Source organism: Panthera tigris, chromosome A2 (assembly GCF_018350195.1).
Source record: "Panthera tigris isolate Pti1 chromosome A2, P.tigris_Pti1_mat1.1, whole genome shotgun sequence".
NCBI classification, from domain to species: Eukaryota; Metazoa; Chordata; class Mammalia; order Carnivora; family Felidae; genus Panthera; species Panthera tigris.
The window spans coordinates 64,377,162-64,397,069 of record NC_056661.1 but is presented as its reverse complement, the minus strand read 5'-3'; the positions used below and the strand labels follow the sequence as shown (position 1 = coordinate 64,397,069).

Below are 19,908 nucleotides of genomic sequence, written 5' to 3'. Positions count from 1 at the left end.
GAACTTACCAAACTCAACACTCAAAAACAAAAAATCCAGTGAAGAAATGGGCAGAAGACATGAATAGACACTTTTCCAAAGAAGACACCCAGATGGCTAAGAGACACATGAAAAGATGCTCAGCATTGCTCAAAATCAGGGAAATATAAATCAAAACCACTCTGAGATACTACATCACACCAGTCAGAGTGGCTAAAAGTAACAACTCAGGAAACAATAGATGTTGTCGAGGATATGGAGAAAGGGGAACCCTCTTGCACTGTTGGTGGGAATGCAAACTGGTGCAGCCACTCTGGAAAACAGTGTGGAGGTTCCTCAAAAAATTAAAAATAGAACTACCCTACAACCCAGCCTAGCACTTCTGGGAAATTATCCAAAGGCTACAGGAATGCTGATTTGTAGGGCCACATGTACCCAATGTTTACAGCAGTGCTATCAACAATAGTCAAATTATGGAAAGAGCCCAAATGGCCATCAACTGATGAACGGATAGAGAAGATGTGGTTTATATATACAATGGAATACTACTCGGCGATGAAAAAGAATGAAATCTTGCCATTTGTAACAATGTGGATAGAGCTGGAGTGTATTATGCTAAGTGAAATAAGTCAGAGAAAGACAAATATCATATGATTTCACTCCTATGTGAATTTGAGAAACTTAACAGATGAACAGAGGGGAAGGGAAGGAAAAATAAGTTATAAACAGAGAGGGAGCCAAACCATAAAAGACTCTTGAATATACAGAGAACAAACTGAGAGTTTATGAGGGGTGGGGGGTTGAGAGGTGGGAGGTGGGTGATGGGCATTGAGGAGGGCACTTGTGGGGATGAGCACTGGGTGTTGTATGTAAGTGATGAGTCACGTTAATCTGTTCCTGACACCAAGACTACACTGTATGTTACTAACTTGACAATGCATTTTTAAAAAATGGCTTGTGTCCTTAATTCTGTTTTCTATATAGTTAAACTATATTTTAAACTAACAGGCATAGTTTTCAACAAGTCTCGGCTGTTGTGTGCATTGTGCACATTCCAAATAATGGACACATTAAACACAGTTCACTGCTCAAAATCAAAACAAAACCCAAAATATGAAAACACCTGAATTCTGTGAAATTTTTGGTTTTTTTTAAACACTGTATATACATATAATGTTTGTATTAGGGGACTAGAGAGTTTCTACTTATTTATTTATTTATTTATTCATTCATTCATTCATTCATTCATTTAAGTTTATTTTTATTTTGAGAGAGAGAGAGAGTGCACAAGCAGGGGAGGGGCAGAGAGACAGGGAGAGAGTGAATCCCAAGCAGGCTCACACTGGCAGTGCAGAGCCCAACGAGGGGCTCGATTTCATGAACCGTGAGATCATGACCTGAGCTGAAGTCAAGAGTCAGAGCTTAACCGACTGAGCCACCCAGGCGCCCCAAAAGGAGATTTTCTTAAACATGTTCATGATGCTACAAATTTTAAAATGGGTAAGAAGTCATCTCTTAAACATGTTCGACCACACAAAGGAGATGAAGAAATTGAAAGTCTCAAAAAGTCGAAAGAAAAATACTGAAACAAAAGATAGTTTCGAGGCATATCAACCCCTTGCGGTCAAGGATGCTCTCGCCTCCGCATTTGCTCTAGCCTCTGGCCCAGTATGGATGCATCTAAAGTGTGCTGTGTGCAAGAATAAAAGGCAAGGTTTTAAAATTATGCAAGCTTCTGTGGAATGTGGAAATACTGACATCCATCAATGGCGGATGGGAGGGATTCTGTGACTGAAAGAATGAATCTCAATAGAAAGTCAGATTAGATCACTTCCAGAATCATCCTGTTGTTTACATAGGTCACTTCCCTTTTGCAGACACGCAAGTTGGGTAATTTGGAACAAATTCATGTAATACATTTTAAGCACAGTTTCTTCTTTCAACGTGAATAAGTCCCCTAACAATTAACGGGACTCGTGGGGCAGGCTGATTGGAATACTAAGAATGACGGCTCTCCATAAACGTCTGCACTTGAGCTTGGAGGCTCCTTGTTCAGGACTATGTCCAAACCAGAATATTTTGCAATCAGATAACTTGGACTTGTATTTCCCTCTTTATAATGCACGTATTAAGGTTATTAAACTCATTGAATAGTTTCGTTGTTAAAATCTCGGTAAAATGTTCTATGGGAAAAAAGAAGAGGAAAATAAAATTTCGACCTGCTATAGCTTTATAGATGTGGAAGTCTACGCTAATGGCAAGAAATAACCTAAGTGTAATAAGCTTCTCTTAGACAAAAATGCAAATCATATCATTCCATAATAAGGATATGCAGTGTCGTCAACCCGGGTTCTGCCATGTTTGGTTTCCATATTGTTCTTACGTGGAAAGAGGACCGTGGGGTTGAAACCAGAGACAGAGTTACTCTAACAACAGCCACTGCCCTCCAGCTCTCCCAGCCGTGCTGGGGACAAGGGTGGGTCACATGCCTTTACAGCAAGTGAGAGCCAGTTTCCCAAGATGGTCTCCCGTTCACTCTCTCTGCAACAAAGTACCAGGTTTCCTGAAATTCTCACAGCACTCAAGGTCCCCTTGCCATCACTTCAGAGCTCACCGCCCATCCGGGTAGGGGCTGCATCACCAAAGGAGGCAGGGAGGCTCTGCACCTCATCCACTGAGTCTCTAACGGCTGCATGCCTGATGGGGAGAGAAGAGGCTGTTTGTGTAGCATTAGCGATAGCTAGTGACCCACCTCCTCATGGGGACTGGTGCCCATTGTTGACAAAACCATCACTTGTAGGACCCTGTCTCAAAAAAAAAAAAAATCTACCTTTGGATAATAGAATGCTGATGGCCAATGCCTAGTAGGCTTTAGTGGCAAAGGTTAAGTTTTGGAAAGCAACTAGCTAATACTTCCCCTGAGTATTTTCTTGAAAATCTATGTGTGTGGAGCCCATATGGCCCACGATGTTCTTGATAGACAAGCTTAAAATTAAGTGTAAGCATACGGAAAGTTCTTGAGGCTTCGTTTAGGGCTGGCTTTGCATTTTTTAAGGTGCACAGCGGCTCACGTTTTCACTAATGACAAATATATCAATTTTTCTTGATTATTCTACCTTTAATGATTGAATGATTTCTTAAGATACTGGATGATATTTTGGTATTCTCTGGTCTTTTTAGGAAAGCTTTCCAACCTCCCTTTGCTGACCTCTAACTGGGCTCCTGCCACAATGCACTATAATTTCTTAATCATGTCATGCCAAGGGCCAAAAGCCCAGGAAGGCGAGAAACCATGCTTTATTTCCCGTTTTTGTCATCAAATAATTTATACTATTAATATGTGCTTAATTCAAGCTCTGGGGGTAAATAAAAGTATGGGGGGAAAACTTTACAGATTTCAAATCGTGATTATAATTTTCCTTTTTCACCTTACACCTTTTCAGACTGACAACCTTTTCACTAGTGTGCCAAGTGTCGATGCTAATGGCAGAAATATTCTCTAATAGGCCCTGCGCAAGGGTCAGGATTTGTGGCGGCAATTGAAGAGAAATCAAATTGATTTGGAATTACATGTTAACTACACAAAAGTCACAGAGCGGGCATTGCCTTTAGCACTGTTGTTTTCACATCCTGGATGGGACTCCCTTCACTCTGCTTTCGAAATACAGGGCTATCTTCTGATTTTACTCTGTCTTGTATGGAGGGTAGGTGATCATTCCAGTGAGAAACATGTGTCCATCTAGTGGAGAGCTGGGATCCCTGCACCAGGTGTAGACTTGTCTGGGGTCTGTTTTCCTCCACTCTGCCCCAATCAAGAAATCCCCCTCTCTCCCTGCATGCTTCAGCTTTACAGAACAATGCAAACTGTCCAGCCTACCCTGTTGCTTAAGTTATGAGATGACTAAAGGGCACGCTCAGAAGAGAAAGTAATGAACAGAGGATGAACCGTATGTGTGTGTCCAAGTACGGTCCCCAACGCGGAAGCATCGAAACATAGGAAAAGTGCATGCCTGTTGTCTTGGTATGATTCATCGGTGACTGAAAACGGAGGTGGTAAAACCTGTAAGTCATCAGAAGAAGGAAATGTATTTATGTGAAGTAGACTGGATGTCCTAAGGACACTAGATCGATCTCTGTGATGAAACAGAATGGGGGCAGGATTTCCAGATTTCATCATCGTATGGGCCATCGATGGGTGCAGTGTTCCCAGAGGTGAGGCAGAATCAGCCACCACAAACAACCTCGTGTGATGGAATCAGAAAGGAATCAGATATGCAGGTACGCAGTGAAGGCGGTTGACAACACAGCATTTTTAATCTGTATCTATAGAAAACATTTATATAAGCTCTCTAATAGAGGGATTATAGAAATACATTTAATATATAATAGTGTACTTCGGTGTACTTACTGTGAAAATAGCACATTTATTTAGAGAGGGGGTTTTGTGCCCAAAGTTCTTGTGGATGTTTTGAAATAGACCCATTTCCTTCTTCTGCAGGAAACGGTTACCGAGAAGCGCAAAAGGTACGCACAACTTTGCACACTCCTCATCAAAAGTCTTCTCCTTTTGGATGACATTCCCCAGAGTCATCTAGAGTGTTCACGTCTGTAAAATATTCTAGAAAAACGTCTGTTTTTAACGGCCCCGTGTCTACACCTGCCGGCATTCGTGCCTCGTGCACATGGCCTGTCTTTCAATTCTCCACGTCCCTTCCTCGTAAGTACAGTGACATATGGTACACTCGTCCGTCTTCACTTCTCTTCCAGCTGGGATGACAGCAGTTTCTGCAAAGCAGTTTGGACCTGGAACGCAGAAAAACGTGTTATACTCGCAGCGAGCGTTAATCTATAATGTATTTAATTAGGCAGTCAGCTTCACAGGATATGTTGTATTCAGTGTCCCACGGATGACAGTGGGAAACCTATGCTTTAAATAATACGAAGTACCCCCACCTTTTTTGTGTGTGAAATGAAACTGGCATTATTTACATGTTTTTACGAGTGGCAATACTGTGATTTTCACGAACGGTTCCGTTTTGGGGCCTTATATGTAAGTCACACTGGCAACCATTTGATTTAATTTTAAGTAATCATAGGAAAAAGTTAGTGAAATGTAACTTTCAAAGAGCCAGGCTGAGACTGATTCTCCAAGGCACCTTTACAAGAGAGAGCTTAAATAAGCAAGCAGCAGGTTTCTAGATGTCACCATACGAACCAATGACCTGAGGGGCTCCTGAAACACTGGCTGCTGGTCCCACCCCCAGAGCGTCTGACTCATGAAGTGTGGGATGGGGCCAGAGGATCTGCTTTGATGGCAAGTTCTCAGGTGCTGCTGCCACGAATGGTGGTCTGGGGCCCACGCTTTTGAAAAGCACCGTCTTAGCGTTTACCAGCCTGTGCGTCTTCCCCAGGCTTCCACGTGGGCCAAAGATCCCTACAAATCTCAGCGTCAGCCGTAATCTTCTCTGCCACCTGCATCATGCTCTATGGAAGGTCAGGGATATGAAGGAATGGTTGCCAACGTGAGTTGACACGAACTGTTTTTATGTTACGCTTCACGCAGCTGATCTGGATCTGAACAGCTGCCTCCAAACCTCCCACCAGAGTGGAAATGTCAGGAATTACCGTGGCCTCAACAAGGGCTCCCAGCACTGAACTTCAGCAGCGAGTCACATTCTCATTCTCCCTTCCTTTGCTTCCACGGTCTTTGATAATATGCCCGCTACCAAAGTAGGCTGAACTGTGATGTGTGAAGTCATAAAAGAGATGGAAGACATTCATTCACCGACACCATTTGTCAAAATAAACTAATCCAAACAAGCTCCACGATGAAAACAGAATAATTCTAGGGGTTCCTGGGTGGTTCAGTCAGTTAAGTGGCTGTTGATTTCAGCTCAGGTCACGACCTCATGGTTCGTGAGTTCAAGCCCCATGTCAGGCTCCCTGTTGATGGTGTAGAGCCTGCTTGGGACTCTCTCCCTTCTCTCTCTCTTAAAATAAATAAACTTAAAAAAAAGAAAAAGAAAGTTGTAAAAAAAAAAACACAACAGAATAATTCTAGGCAGAAAAACTCATGTTTTTATGGCTACTGTTTTTCACATTAGCCAAGCTGCAAAGTGTACTAGCTCCTAACTGTCACACACTGGAACCCATGTCCCAGTGCACACAGCCCCTTCTCCCTCCAAGGACTCTGCTCTCTTCTTGCCCTCAGCCTCCCCACCCAGCCCTAGGATTCATCTCTTGACTTCATTTTTTCTCCCTTGGAGACCTTGAAATGTTAGCAATCATCCATCTGGGGAGGAAGCCGTGTTGCAGCTCCAACCCCCTCTCTGCTGAGCGCTAGTCCTGTGTCTCCAGCCTGCTGGTGTTTCAGTCTTCCCAGGGGTGGTCAATTCCCTCCCCTCTGTCAGCTCTGGTGAACTGCCATATTTTACTTTATTTTATTTTTTAAAATTTTTTTAGTGTTTATTTATTTTTGAGACAGAGAGAGGATGAACAGGGGAAGGGCAGAGAGAGGGGGAGAGAGAAAATCCCAAGCAGGCTCTGCACTGTCAGTGCAGAACCCGATGATGATCTCACAAACTGTGAGCTCGTGACCTGAGCTGAGATCAAGAGTTGGACGCTTAACCAACTGAGCCACCCAGGTGCCCCAAACTGCAATATTTTAAACACATACATACCCTTGCCCACCCAGTAGGCCAACATGAGGTCCTTTGTCTCCGCACATTCCCACTAAACCCACTCGGGGCTGCCTTCCAAGCTCCTCAGGGAGGGATGGCTTCCTCAGCTCTGTGAGGTCAGAGCCGGCCAGTGCCATGGCCATGCTCTGGGAAGGACTCACTTTGTCAATACCTGCCCTACTCGGCAAGTGAAATCCCATGAATCTTATATTCTCACTCTCTTTGGCATGCTTTCTTTCCATTTGTCTCCTTTGCAGAGTTTAATTTAAGGACACAATCTCCTAATTTGCCCTAAACTCTGTCAGTGTGCTTTGCACACAGAAGACACACCATAATTGCCCAGAAAACCCATACTCATAGGTATAGGTATTTACAGGTCTCTACTCCAGAAAAATCTGGATTCAAAGTCTGATACCACTGCTTGATAGTTATGTGATCTTGGAATAAGCAATATAATTGTTTTGAGCTTTAATAGCCTGAATTACAGATGGGCAGAAGACCTGAATAGACACTTCTAATGAAGACAACAGACACATACAAAGATCCTCAACATCAACCATCATCAGTGCATATCAAAACCACAATGAGATATCACCTCACACCTCTCAGAATGGCCAAAATCAAAAAGACAAGAAATAACAAATGTTGGCAAAGATGTAGAGAAATGGGAACCCTTGTGCACTATTGGTGGGAATGCAAATTGGTGCAACCACTGTGGAAAACAGTATAGAGATTCCTCAGAAAATTAAAAATAGAACTACTCTACTGGGTATTCTGCTACTGGGTATTCACCCAGAAAAACAAAAACACTAATTTGAAAAGATATTTGCAGGGGCACCTGGGTGGCTCAGTTGGTTAAGCATCCAACTTCGGCTCAGGTCATGATCTTGTGGTCCATGACTTTGAGCCCCGCATCGGGCTCTGTGCTGACAGCTCAGAGCCTGGAGCCCAGTTCATATTCTGTGTCTGCCTCTCTCTCTTTCCCTTCCCAACTCACGCTCTGTCTCTGTCTCTGTCTCTCTCTCTCAAAAACTAAATGAACATTTAAAAAAAAGATATGTGAACCCTTATGTTGTTGCACCATTACTTATAATCACCAAGATATGGAGGCTTTCTGAAAGTCCATTAATAGGTGAATGGATAAAAAAAGATGTGGAATATATACACAATGGAATACTACTCAGCCATCAAAAAGAATGAGATCTTGCTATTCGCAGCCACCTGGATGGACCTAAAAAGTATTAATTCTAAGTGAAATAAGTCATTCAGAGAAAGACAAATACTGTATGGTTATATATTTTTGCATGCGGATGCCTAATAGTTCTACCACCATTTATTAAAAAGATAATCTTCATTGTCCTGTGTTGACTCCTTTGTCAAAGATCGGGTCACTATATGTGTGCAGGTTTATTTCTGGGTTCCCAATTCTGTTTATTGACCTAGTCATCATACCACACTGTCAGTTCATGTAGATTGTCAAATTTGTAGGCACAGAATTGTTCATTGTATCCCTTTATTATCTTTTTAATATCTGTGGGGTCTGGAGCGATGTCTCCTATTTCACAATATTACTAATTTTTGTCCTCTCTCTTTTCTCTTTAGTTAGCCTGGCTAGAGGCTTCTCAACTGTATTGACTTTTTTCAAAGAACCAAATCCTGGTTTCTTTGACTTTCTCTATTAATTTCCCATTTTCAATTTAATTGATTTCTCCTCAAATTTTTATTAATCTTTTTTCCTTCTGCTTATTTGGATTTAATTAGCTCGTCTCTTTCTAGTTTCCTTAGATGAAGTTTAGACTGATTTTAGTACTTTCTTATTTTCTAATATATGCATTCAATGCCATAAGTACTCCTCTAAGCACTGCTTTTGCTGCACCCCACAAATTCTGATTAAGTTGTGTTTTCATTTTAATGAAGTTCAAAATTAAGTTTTCAAATTTCTCTTGGGACTTCTTTTTTGATCCAGGTGTTATTTAGAAGTCTGTTGTCCATTGCCAAGTATCTGGATTTTCCAGGCATCTTTCTGTTGCTGATTCCTGGTTTAATTCCACTGTGGTCTGAGGGCAGACACCATAGGATTTCTATTCTTTTAAATGTATCACAGTGTGTTTTGTGGACTAGACTGTGGTTTATCTTGGCAAATAATCCATGTGAACTTGAGAAGAATGTGTATTGTGCCACTGTTGGATAAAATACTCAATAGATCTCAATTGTAACCAGTTGATTGAAGGTATTGAGTTCAACTATGTCCTTACTGATTTTCTGTCTGCTGGATCTGTCCACTTCCGATAGCAGATGTTGAAGTCTCCAACGTAATAGTGAATTCATGTGTTTCTTCTTGCATTTCTATTGGTTATTTTCCCTCATGTATTCTGACACTCTGTTGCTGGTGAATATCACATGGAGGATTATTATGTCTTCTTGAAGAACTGACCTATTTATCTTTATGTTAATTACCTTCTTTTTTTTAAGAAAAAAAATCATGGTTATTTATTTTTGAGAGAGAGACAGAGACAGAGCATGAGCGGGGGAGGGGCAGAGAGAGAGGGAGACACAGAATCCGAAGCAGGCTCCAGGTTCTGAGATGTCAGCATAGAGCCTGATGCAGGGCTCGAACTCATGAACTGTAAGATCATGACTTGAGCCGAAGTTGGACAACCAACCGACTGAGCCACCCAGGCACCCCAGACCTTCTTTATCTGTGATATCTTTCTTTGCTCTGAAGTCTACTTTGAAATTAATATAGCTACTCCTGCTTTCTTTTAATTAGTGTTAAAATAATATATTTTTCTCCATCCACTTCCTTTAAATATATATGTGTTTTATATTTAAATTGGGTTTCTCATGAACAATAGATAGCTGGGTCTTAAAGTTCTGATTCACTCTACTTCTATCTTTTAGGCCATTAATATTTAAAGTGGTTACTGAGGGGTGCCTGGGTGGCTCAGTTGGTTGAGCATCTTATTCTTGATTTTGGTTCAGATCATAATCTCACAGTCATGGGATTGAGCCCTGCATCTGGCTCTGTACTGTGTGTGCAGCCTGCTTGAGATTCTCTCTCTCTCTCTCTCTCTCTCTCTCTCTGTTCCTCTCCTCTGCTTGTGCATGCTCTCTCTCTCTCTGAAAAATAAAATGAAAGTGTTTATTGATATAATTAGATTTCTATCTACCAGATTTGTTGTTTTCTGTTCCCCTTATTCTTTGTTCTTACTCTTGTTTCCTTCTCTTCTTGCCTTTTCTGGATTTAACTGAGCATTTATTATGATTACATTTTCTCCCTTTTTAAAACACATTTTATACTTCTTTTGTATTTTTTTAAACTGTTAATGCTAGAGTTTGCACTATACATTTACAAATGATCCAAGTCTGCTTTCAAATAACACTATTGTGTCTCCAGAGTGGTGTGAATAATGACATATAATAACAAATAATCCTAATTCCTCGCTCCCAGCCACTGCATCACTATTATTCATTTCACTTCTCCATAAACATAAATAAAGATAGCTATCCAACTACATACATCAGCATACATAACCGAACACATTGCCTCCTGAATCATTTGGAATGGACTATTATCTGGTAGATCATTTAAGAATATGAAAAATAAAAGTTTTTGTTTTGCCTTTACTTATTCATTCTCTGGTGTTCTTCCTTTATGTAGATCCAAGTTTCTGCATTTCCCTTCTCTCTAAAGAGCTTCTTTTAACATTTCTTGCCAGGGAGGTCTCTTGGCGGAAAGGCCCCTTAATTTTTGTTTGCCAGAGAAAGTCTTTATTTCTCTTTCACTTGTCAAGGATAATTTTGCAGGGCGCAGAATTCTCTCAACACCAACTATTTTTCTCTACTCTACTTGCTTGGATGGTTTCCTAGGAGAAGTCGAATGCAGTCCCTGTAATTGCTCCTTTGCAGGAAAGGTGCTTTTACCTCTGAATTCTTTCAAGATTCTTTGCTTATCTTTGATATTCTGAAGTTTGAATATGGTATGCCTAGGTGTAGGGGGTTTTCTGGTATTTATTCTGCATGGTATTCTCTAGGCTTCCTGGATCTGTGCTTGGTGTGTAACATTAATTTGGGGGAAATTCTTAGTCATTGTCTCAAATTTTGCTTCTGTTCTTTTTTAGGCATCTTCCCCTTCTGATGTCCCCATCATGCATGTATTACACCTTATGTAGATGGTCTATGGATCTTGGATATTCTGCTTATGAGCCCATCAAAGGAATTCTTCATTTATGTTACTGTTTTTGATCTCTAGCATTCTTCTAGCATCTTGGCATTTCTTTTTGATTTTTAGAGCTTCCATCACTCAACTTACATTACCCATCCATTCTTGCGCATTGTCTGCTATTTCCATTAGAACCCTTAGCATATTAATCACAGTTATTTTAAAATCCTGGTTTGAGGGGCGCCTGGGTGGCTCAGTCGGTTAAGCGTCCGACTTCAGCTCAGGTCACTATCTCACGGTCCGCAAGTTCGAGCCCCGCGTAGGGCTCTGGGCTGACGGCTCAGAGCCTGGGAGCCTGCTTCTGATTCTGTGCCTCCCTCTCTCTCTGCCCCTCCCCCGTTCATGCTCTGTCTCTGTCTCAAAAATAAATAAACGTTAAAAAAATTTTTTTTAAAAAATCCTGGTTTGATAATTCTAACATGCCATGCCTGACTTGGATTCTGAGGGTTGCTCATCTGTGTTTTTGACCTTTGAGTATGCCTTGTAATTTTTTTTTTTTGACAGTTAAATACATAGTATATTGGGTAAAAGGAAGTGCTGTAAATAGAACTTTAGTAAGATGATGGTAAGGTAAGGGGTGGAGGGAGGGGAAGCATTCTGTATCCTATGACCAGGTCTCGGTCTTTCCATGAGCCTTTGCCTCTGGACTGTGAATTTTGCAAGTGCTTCTTAGTCCCCACCCCCACTTTGGTTGTCCAGGATGGCTAGAGTGGGCTGCACTTGGGTGCTTCCCTTCTCCCATGTGGAAGGCTGAAGTGAGGAGTTGGGTACTTCCCCTACTCCGGGTCAGTTATGTCCTGATAAAACTCCAGAGGGTTAGGCTGGCTCTGGTCAAATATTTTCCCTGGACTGCAGACCTTGTTGAAAAGAATAGAATGACCTGAAAGATTTCAAAATGGATACTTGGTCCCTCTACCTTCCATAAGACATCAGAGCGCATAAAATTATGGGAACCCTCTCCCAGGACCGGGTCCTGCTGGCATTTTTGACTGTCAGACTCATCCACACTGAACCTCCAGCAATTTGTCAGTTACAGGCTGTGACCTCAGATCTCTGGTGGGTCTAAGAAGAGTTACTGACTTTTCAGTTTGTTGAACTTTTTACGTTTTTAGGATAGAAAGGCACCTGGAAACAGCAATGATTGATTTTTGAAGACTGAACCAGTTTTACATACCTGGAATAAATATCACTTGGTCACAGTGTAAAATTCTTTATATATATTAGAGTATTTTGTTTGTTACTATTGTAGTAAGAAATTTTGTTTACATTTATGCGGGATGTAACACGGACTTCATTGAATGGGTTCGAAAGTGTTCCCTCCTCTATTGTTGGAAGACATTGTGTTGAGGTGGTATCAATTTTTTAAATATTTGGTATTATTCTCCAATGAAACCACATAAGTGTTTTTGAGGGGAGTTTTAAAAATGATGAATTCAATTTCCTGAATAGTTTTCATATAAGTTATCGATTTCCTATTCAGATGATTTGGGGTAGTTTTTATTTTTCAAGGAATTGGTTCATACCTTTTAATTTGTGAAATTCATGTACGTAGAGCTACTGACAGTATTCCTTTTAATGTCTGTTGGGTGTAGAGTGGAATCTCTTGTTTTCTTTCTTTTATTAGTAATTTGTCTCTTCTCCACCCCTAAAATCTTTTGTTTTGCTGGAGGCGTTTATCAATTTTGTGAATCTTTTCAAGGAATCAGTTTTTGTTTCACTGATTTTTCTCTAGTGACTTTGTTTTCAATTTTATTGATTTTTGTTCTCATCTTCATTATTTTTTCTTTCTACTACTTTCGGTTTATTTTGCCTTTCTTTTTCTAGCTTCTTGAAGTGACTTAATTGACTTGAGAATTTTCCTCTTTTTTAAAGTCAGCATTTAGTTTGGTAAGTTTTCCTTCCAGAACTGCTTCAGCTGGTGTCTCGCAGGTGTGGATGGGTTGTATTTTTATTTTCATGAGACATTTAATTTTACAGACTTGTAACTCAAGAACTATTAAGGATCTTGATGGGGGAAAAATGCTCATGATAAGTTGGTACACTAAAATACAAATTACTGCAGAGAATCCTGATGACTAAAAATAGATTCTGGCCACTACTGTCATTCATGGGCAAATAAACCTCCATATAGTTTACCTCCTTAGTAACTAGGGGAATACAGAGAAACAGTTTTTAATCTTTATCAATTAATCTAATTATAAATTTAACTTTCATATTTATATGCTACTTTAACAGAAACATGAAGCACACCGAAAAATTTCACAAACATGGAAAACGAGATTTAGACCAAGTATGAGTCAAGTCACATGGCTCATGTTAATTACTGATACATTACATTATGTTCACCTGGCCTGGTTGTTATTAGAGGACGCTGGCTAAAGACGGCTAATTTCATAATGAACACAGTACATAATGCTTTTCTTACCTCTGGGACAGCCTTTAAGTTAACAGCTGATAGACATTGATAAACTCAACCTCTCTGTGTTAATTTGATGTCAGGGCAAAGGATTTGCAATTGTGAAAGCTGTTGTTTATACCATCTGGACCCCATGAACAGGTGCACCCCCTTCTCTGTGGCTGATGCACAGAATCAGAATAGCTCAGAGCCAACGGGCATGGTGCCTGCTCATGGAGGGCCGTCCACGGGAAGGAGCGTCTCATTCCCTTCAGGGCCTCCACACTCCATCTCTTCAAGTGCAGTCTGTGTTGAGTTCCCCGTTTTTCCCTGGTTACGAGCACAATTAGCCCATGATGGGTGTTCATTTAGGGTATACTGAACTCACAATACTTTAGGCTGAAGCTCACAAATTCTAAATCAAGCCTGAACCTGCTGGGACATTTGTCATACGAAGGATCCCTCCTGGCTGCTCCTGGGTCTCCCGCAGGACCACCTTCCCCAGTGACAGCCTCAGTGCCCAGCGATGGGCTGGGAGCCCCCGGGGACAGGAGCCACAGCTGCGCTGCCATTTCATCCCAGGGTCTAGGACTGCAGGCAGCACAGGGCTGGAGCTCAGGAAATACACAATCAGGTTACAGTTTTAGAATTAAATAATGAACGGACATGACTAAAATAAAACTAATACAGCCCTGCTGATGGGTAAGTTGCCAATATCCTTCAGATTTTGACAGCAAGCAATGGAAAGCAGCAATTAGACATGGAATTAATGAAGAAAGGTGCCTGGAGGCATATCTCCTTCTCTTCCATCAAAGACCAAACATTGAGGAACAGCCCAGCGCACGAGAATGACAGGGCAACGGAGCAGAAATCCATGCGGTGTAGGAGCCCAGCGGGGCCAGCACTGGCTCAAGGCAGCTTATTTTATTTCAGGCACTAGACTATTGGCATTCTTTCCTTTGGAGCCATGCATTAAAATAAGATTAATTCCCAAGTATACCGAACTCCACATCAGTTTCCCATCTTGAAACAGCTACGTCTTCCCTACCCTGTTGTAAATCGTGTTCCCTACCCCACAAATCTGACTTCTGAAGATGAAATCTCCCGCTGTTATTTGCACAGAGGAAGCAACATCTAACGCATTTCAATTTCCCTCTCATATACCTGGTGTATGTTAGATTCGTAGGGCGTCGGTCTCAAAAAGCCAGGAAATACTGTTTTCCTAACATGCATTTTCATCTCCCCGCCAAGTCAAATGAAATAACCAAGTATATGTTCACGTGTTTGTGTGTGCATACATGATCACGGGCACATGCATGCTCTTCTGGGAAGGGTCTAGTACAAAATCATTTTTTAACCAGAAAGTGGGAAAAAAAAGAGCAATTAAACCAAGGAAAAATCGTAAATGGCACTAAATTATGCATGAAAACTAAACAGACTTGGTCTCTGTAGAAAACCTTCTTCTTCAAAAGAAACAGGACACACAATGTTCCACACAGTTTATGATTCCTTTCGGCTTCCTGGGAACCCGCCCTTATTCTGATTCCCGGACCTTAGGGGATAACTGCTGGGTCATCTTTCTCCTGTTCTTCCAAGTGGATCCAACTTATCATATACCACCCAGTCTGCATTGGAATTCAAGAAACAAAATAGTTCTTCATTTTTTTTTTTTTTTTTTGAGAGAGAGAGCGAGCGAGCACACAATCGGGGGAGGGGACTTCAGGGGAGCGGCAGAGGGAGAGAGAGAATCCCAAGCAGGCTCCACGCTCAGCACAGAGCTGGACGTGGGGCTCGATCCCACGACCCTGGGATCGTGACCTGAGCTGAAATCATGAGTCAGACAGACACTCAACAAACTGAGCCACCCAGGTGCCCCATTCCTTCATTTTTAAGTGAAGCAAAAGTTCTCAGAAAACGCTTTGGGGGAAATAATACGGCAGGCTCGAAGGAACGAGAGAAGTATCTTCCAAAGTTCTGAGAAATGGCGAAAGGTTTGCTGTTTAAAAAAAGTCCCCACTGTTAAATAAACTGGGGTCAGGTTTCATTAAACAACTCAGATGGGGTTCCTCTCCTGAAGATCTTTCCGGAGGCTTCACTCTGCTAGTAGGTGCTGATAAGCTCGGAGGAAGGGCTCGCGTGTGCCTATTCTAAACTCACTTGACCATGAAGGCCTTTATGCACAGTTATTAATACCATGATGGCCATTTCTAGTCCGCAGATCGGTGTCTGGAACGGGAGGCAATAAAATACGTGTGGAAAGGATGGCTGACCCCTTCGCATCGTGCATGCAGAGCCCCCAGGTGGACACTGGGGGGCAGCACAGGACAATGCACCCGTAAGGATGCCCCGCAGACCCATCTCCCAGCCCACACCCCCCCAAATGTCTCTAACACATTTTTACTGAACTTAGTTACAGAATTATAAATCGCATTAGCAACTGGTAAGAATCCATTAAAACCAGGAGAAGAAAACGGTTGACCTCAGTACTGGACATGTGTGTAAGGCTGTGTTAAAAGCAAGAGATTGGGGGGCGCCTGGGTGGCTCAGTCGGTTAAGCGTCCCACTTTGGTTCAGGTCATGATCTCGCAGTTTTGTGGGTTTGAGCCCCGCGTCGGGCTCTGTGCTGACAGCTCGGAGCCTGGAGCCTGCTTCAGATTCTGTGACTCCCTCTCTCTCTGCCCCTGCCCCACTCATGCTCTACCTCTCTCTGTCAAAAATAAATAAACATTAAAAAAATATTAAAAAAAAAAAAGCAAGAGATTGGGAATGTCCTGTCGCCGGTGAGTGTGTGAGGGGGACAGTCTATGGTGTGTGCTAGAGGAGGACCAGCAGAGGAAAGGCCTCAGCGAAATCATACACGGCGGGTGCACAAGCAGGAGAGGGAGGGACAGAGCCCGTGCACCAGCGATCCAGCAAGCAGTAAAATGATGATTAATTTTTTTTTAATGTTTTATTATCCATTTTTGAGAAACAGAATGTGAGCAGGGAAGGGGCAGCAAGAGAGGGAGTCACAGAACCCAAAGCAGGTTCCAGGCTCCAAAGCAGGCTCCAGGCTCTGAGCTGTCAGCACAGAGCCCAACGCGGGGCTCGAACCCGTAAACTGTGAAATCATGACCTGAGCTGAAGTCTGACGCTTTACTGACTGAGCCACCCAGGTGGCCCTAATAAAACGTCGATTGCAGTGAATAGAACACTCTATGTGCCTGTGAAGAAAAACGTGTCCCCAACACACAGACGACAGCAGGTAACCATTACTTGTTGAACATCGATACAGACCCACTGTTGTGTGAGAAGCTTGCTGGACCCTCACCTGGTAAGCTCCGCAAGGTACTGTCTTGTTGACCTTTTTACATACTTTTCATTGTCCAGAAAAATGCACAAACACTTAGTTGTAGCGAACACAAGTCAACACACCCCTGAACCTGCCATGCCAACCAAGGATCAGGACAGGACACTGCTGGGACCTGAGAAGCCCCTGGTGCCCGGGGCCTCGAGGCTCAGCAGAAGTTGTAAGGGTGTCCGTGTCTGCACGTCGTAGGCTCAGAATCATCGCGTGCACACCCGTCCAGAGCATGCTGTCCCCAATGCAATGCTCATGTGATTCACCCAGGCTGCTGCATGCAGCTGTATTTAGTTCATTCTAGTTTTTTTATTTTTTATTTTTGAGAGAGAGAGCACGAGCAGGAGGGGGGCAGAGAGACAGAGAAGGGGAGAGAGAGAATCTAAAGCAGGCTCTGTGCTCAGCATGGAGCCCGACTCGGGGCTCCATCCAGTGATGGTGAGATCATGAACTGAGCAGAAATCAAGGGTCGGGGACTCAACTGTCTGAGCCACCCCGTCCGTTGTACCGTGTTCCATTTTGTGAATATTCTACAGTTTATTTATCCTTTCTATTATTGATAGGTGTTTGCCTTCCAAATTTGCGTCAATAGTAGAGGCTAGAGTAGCATAGTGGTAGCTGTCATGGGACTATAAGCTGGTATAAACATTCTTTTTTCTTTTTAAACTATTTTAAGTTTATTTATTTTGAGAGAGAGAGAGAGAGAGAGAGAATCTCAAGCAGGATCCGTGCTGTCAGCACAGAGCCCGACACGGGGCTCGACCCCACAAACCATGTGATCATGGCCTGAGCTGAAGTCGGACACTTAACCGACTGAGCCACCCAGGCGCCCCTGCTATCAACATTCTTAGACACGATGTTGGTAGTGCTCCCACCTCAGGAGTGGGGTGCTCAGGTATGTGACCTTTCAGCCGTAGCAGAAACGCATACATATATATTTTCCCAAAGCACTTGTGCCATTCAGACTCCCAGAATCAGCACGTGGTAAGTCCCGTTCATCCGGATTCTTGGCAACATCTTTTACTGTTAGTTTTTATTCTATTTGATCAGGTCTGGTGGATGTGTCATAATATTGGATTGTGGTTTTAATTTGCATTTCCCTGATCACGGATGACTTCAATCTTCCCTTTCGAAGTGCACCATCCAAATCTTTTGTCATTAGTGTCCACTGGGTTGTCAAGATTTTCTTCTTCATTTGTAAGAGATCTTCACATCCCACGGGTGGGTCCTTTGTCTGATATGTGACTGCGAGTCAGATTTCCAGTTATAATTATGAAATTGCTGTCTTTCCTTTTGGCTCTTCCAAATTTTGCTTCACATACTTTAAGGTTATGCAATTAGGTACATATACATTTAGATTCGTGACATGTTCTTATTATAGTGATCCTTTTAGCGCTGGTCTCTCGTGATGGATCTTGCCTTAAAATCTAAGTCAGGGGCACCTGCGTGGCTCAGTCGGTTAAGCATCCCACTCCTGATTTCGGCTCGGTCATCATCTCACAGTTCGTGGGATTGAGCCTTGCATCGGGCTCCAAGCTGACAGTGTGGTCCCTGCTTGGGATTCTCTCTCTCTCCCTATCTCTTTGCCCCTCCCTCGCTCATGCATGCACGCTATCTCCCTTTCTCAAAAATAAATAAACTTTTTAAAAAATGAGTCATTATCAGACATCAACGTAGCACCAACTGCTTCCACTAGTTAGCTTACAGGGTCCGTCTACATTCAACATTCAAAAAAATTTTTTTTAAGTTTATTTATTTTGAGAGAGAGAGAGAGAGAGAGAGAGAGAGAGCATGGACAGGGGAGGGGTAGACAGAGAGAGAGTCCTAAGCAAGCTCTACACTGTCAGTGAAGAGCCCAAGGGCTTGAACTCACAAATGTGAGATCATGACCTGAGCCAAAATCATGAGTTGGACACTTAACTGACTGAGCCACTCAGGTGCCCCAACATTTTTTTTTTTGTCTTATAGTTAAAACATCTTTAGAAAGCAGAAGATAGAGTTAAAAGAAAAAAAAAAACACCTCTGTGAAAATCTTTATCTTTTAATCATACTGAATTTTTATTTGACACAATGCTGAATACATTTGGGCTGAAACCTATAGCCTTGGGACTTACTTTCATTTGTCCCATCTGTTTTGATTGCTTTTTCTTCCTCTGTTGTCTTCTTGGGATTAATCCCGCACTTCTCTTCCCTTTGATCTCCTCTCTTAGCTTGGATATTTTTCTGCTTGAAATGCTCCTTCGAGTGGCCTCTGTAGTTTGGGGCCCACTGGCCACACCCCACGATTTCTCTTCTGTTGTGTTTTCAGGAGGACTAGAAGTATTTTTGTGGAGCCTTCATTTCCGGAGGATACTTCTGTGGCTTGTGGAGTTCTAGGTGTGAATTCTTTTCGTACTTCAAGCCCCTGCTACACTTTCCTGCCCTCTAGAACCCTCGCTGAGCCGTTGGTGCTGGATAGGGCTTTGTTCCCTCAAAGATAAAATGTCCCTCCTTCGGTTCGCTCCCAAGACTTCTGGGCTCCTCTTTGGTTTTCGATGGGTTTTTACTCTTTGTGTTGCTGCTGGATTTCTCTGGGTTTATTCTACTCCAGGTGAGTAAAGTTTCTGGACTTGTGACTTCTGTTGGACTTCCTTGACCAGCTTTTTTTCAGGGTTGCTTTTTTTTTTTTTCCCATTTCATTCTGTCCCTTTATTCCTTCTGCGATGAAAACAGTCATGCATCAGACCTTCTGTCTTTCTATGAACACTTTACATTACTTTTGTCCCCACTCTCTTTCCTCTGTCTACCTCATCTGGGTATTTTCTATGGTTGGGCTTTCTTTTCTTTTTCTTTTTCTTTCTTTCTTTCTTTCTTTCTTTCTTTCTTTCTTTTCTCTCTCCTTTTTTCTTTCTTTTCTTTCTTTCTTTCTTTCTTTCTTTCTTTCTTTCTCTTTCTTTTCTTCAATGTTTATTTTTACGGGGAGAGGGGTCAGAGAGAGACAGAGAATCCCAAGCACATTGCATGGTGCTGTCCACGCAGAGCCTGATTCAGGGCTCAAACTTGCAAACCACGAGATCCTGACTGGAGCCAAAGTCAAGACACTTAACCAGCTGAGCCACCCAGGTGCCCCGACGGATGCACGTTCTAGAGCACCTGCTCTCTGCTCTGCCTCCTCTTTTTAGTAAACCTTCTACTGAATTCAGAGTTTCTTTTTGCATTTTTCAATTTTACAACTTTTTCAATGCGATCCGGTTCTCAGGGACATTCTCCAGCTTTTCTTCTGTCTCCTTGAGCATTAACAGAGTTCTTCAAA

General features: G+C 42.3%; 1 protein-coding gene across 1 annotated transcript in view; it reads right to left on the bottom strand.

Annotated features, from left to right (window-relative positions):
- Nucleotides 1–4,269: 4,269 nt before the first annotated feature.
- The window catches only part of VWC2 (von Willebrand factor C domain containing 2), a 122,428-nt gene continuing 106,789 nt past the window's right edge, over nt 4,270–19,908 (bottom strand). The window contains exon 3 of the mRNA XM_007094792.3: nt 4,270–4,782. Coding sequence (XP_007094854.2) covers nt 4,631–4,782 — 152 coding nt within the window. The 3' untranslated portion in view covers nt 4,270–4,630. The remainder of the gene's footprint in view (nt 4,783–19,908) is intronic.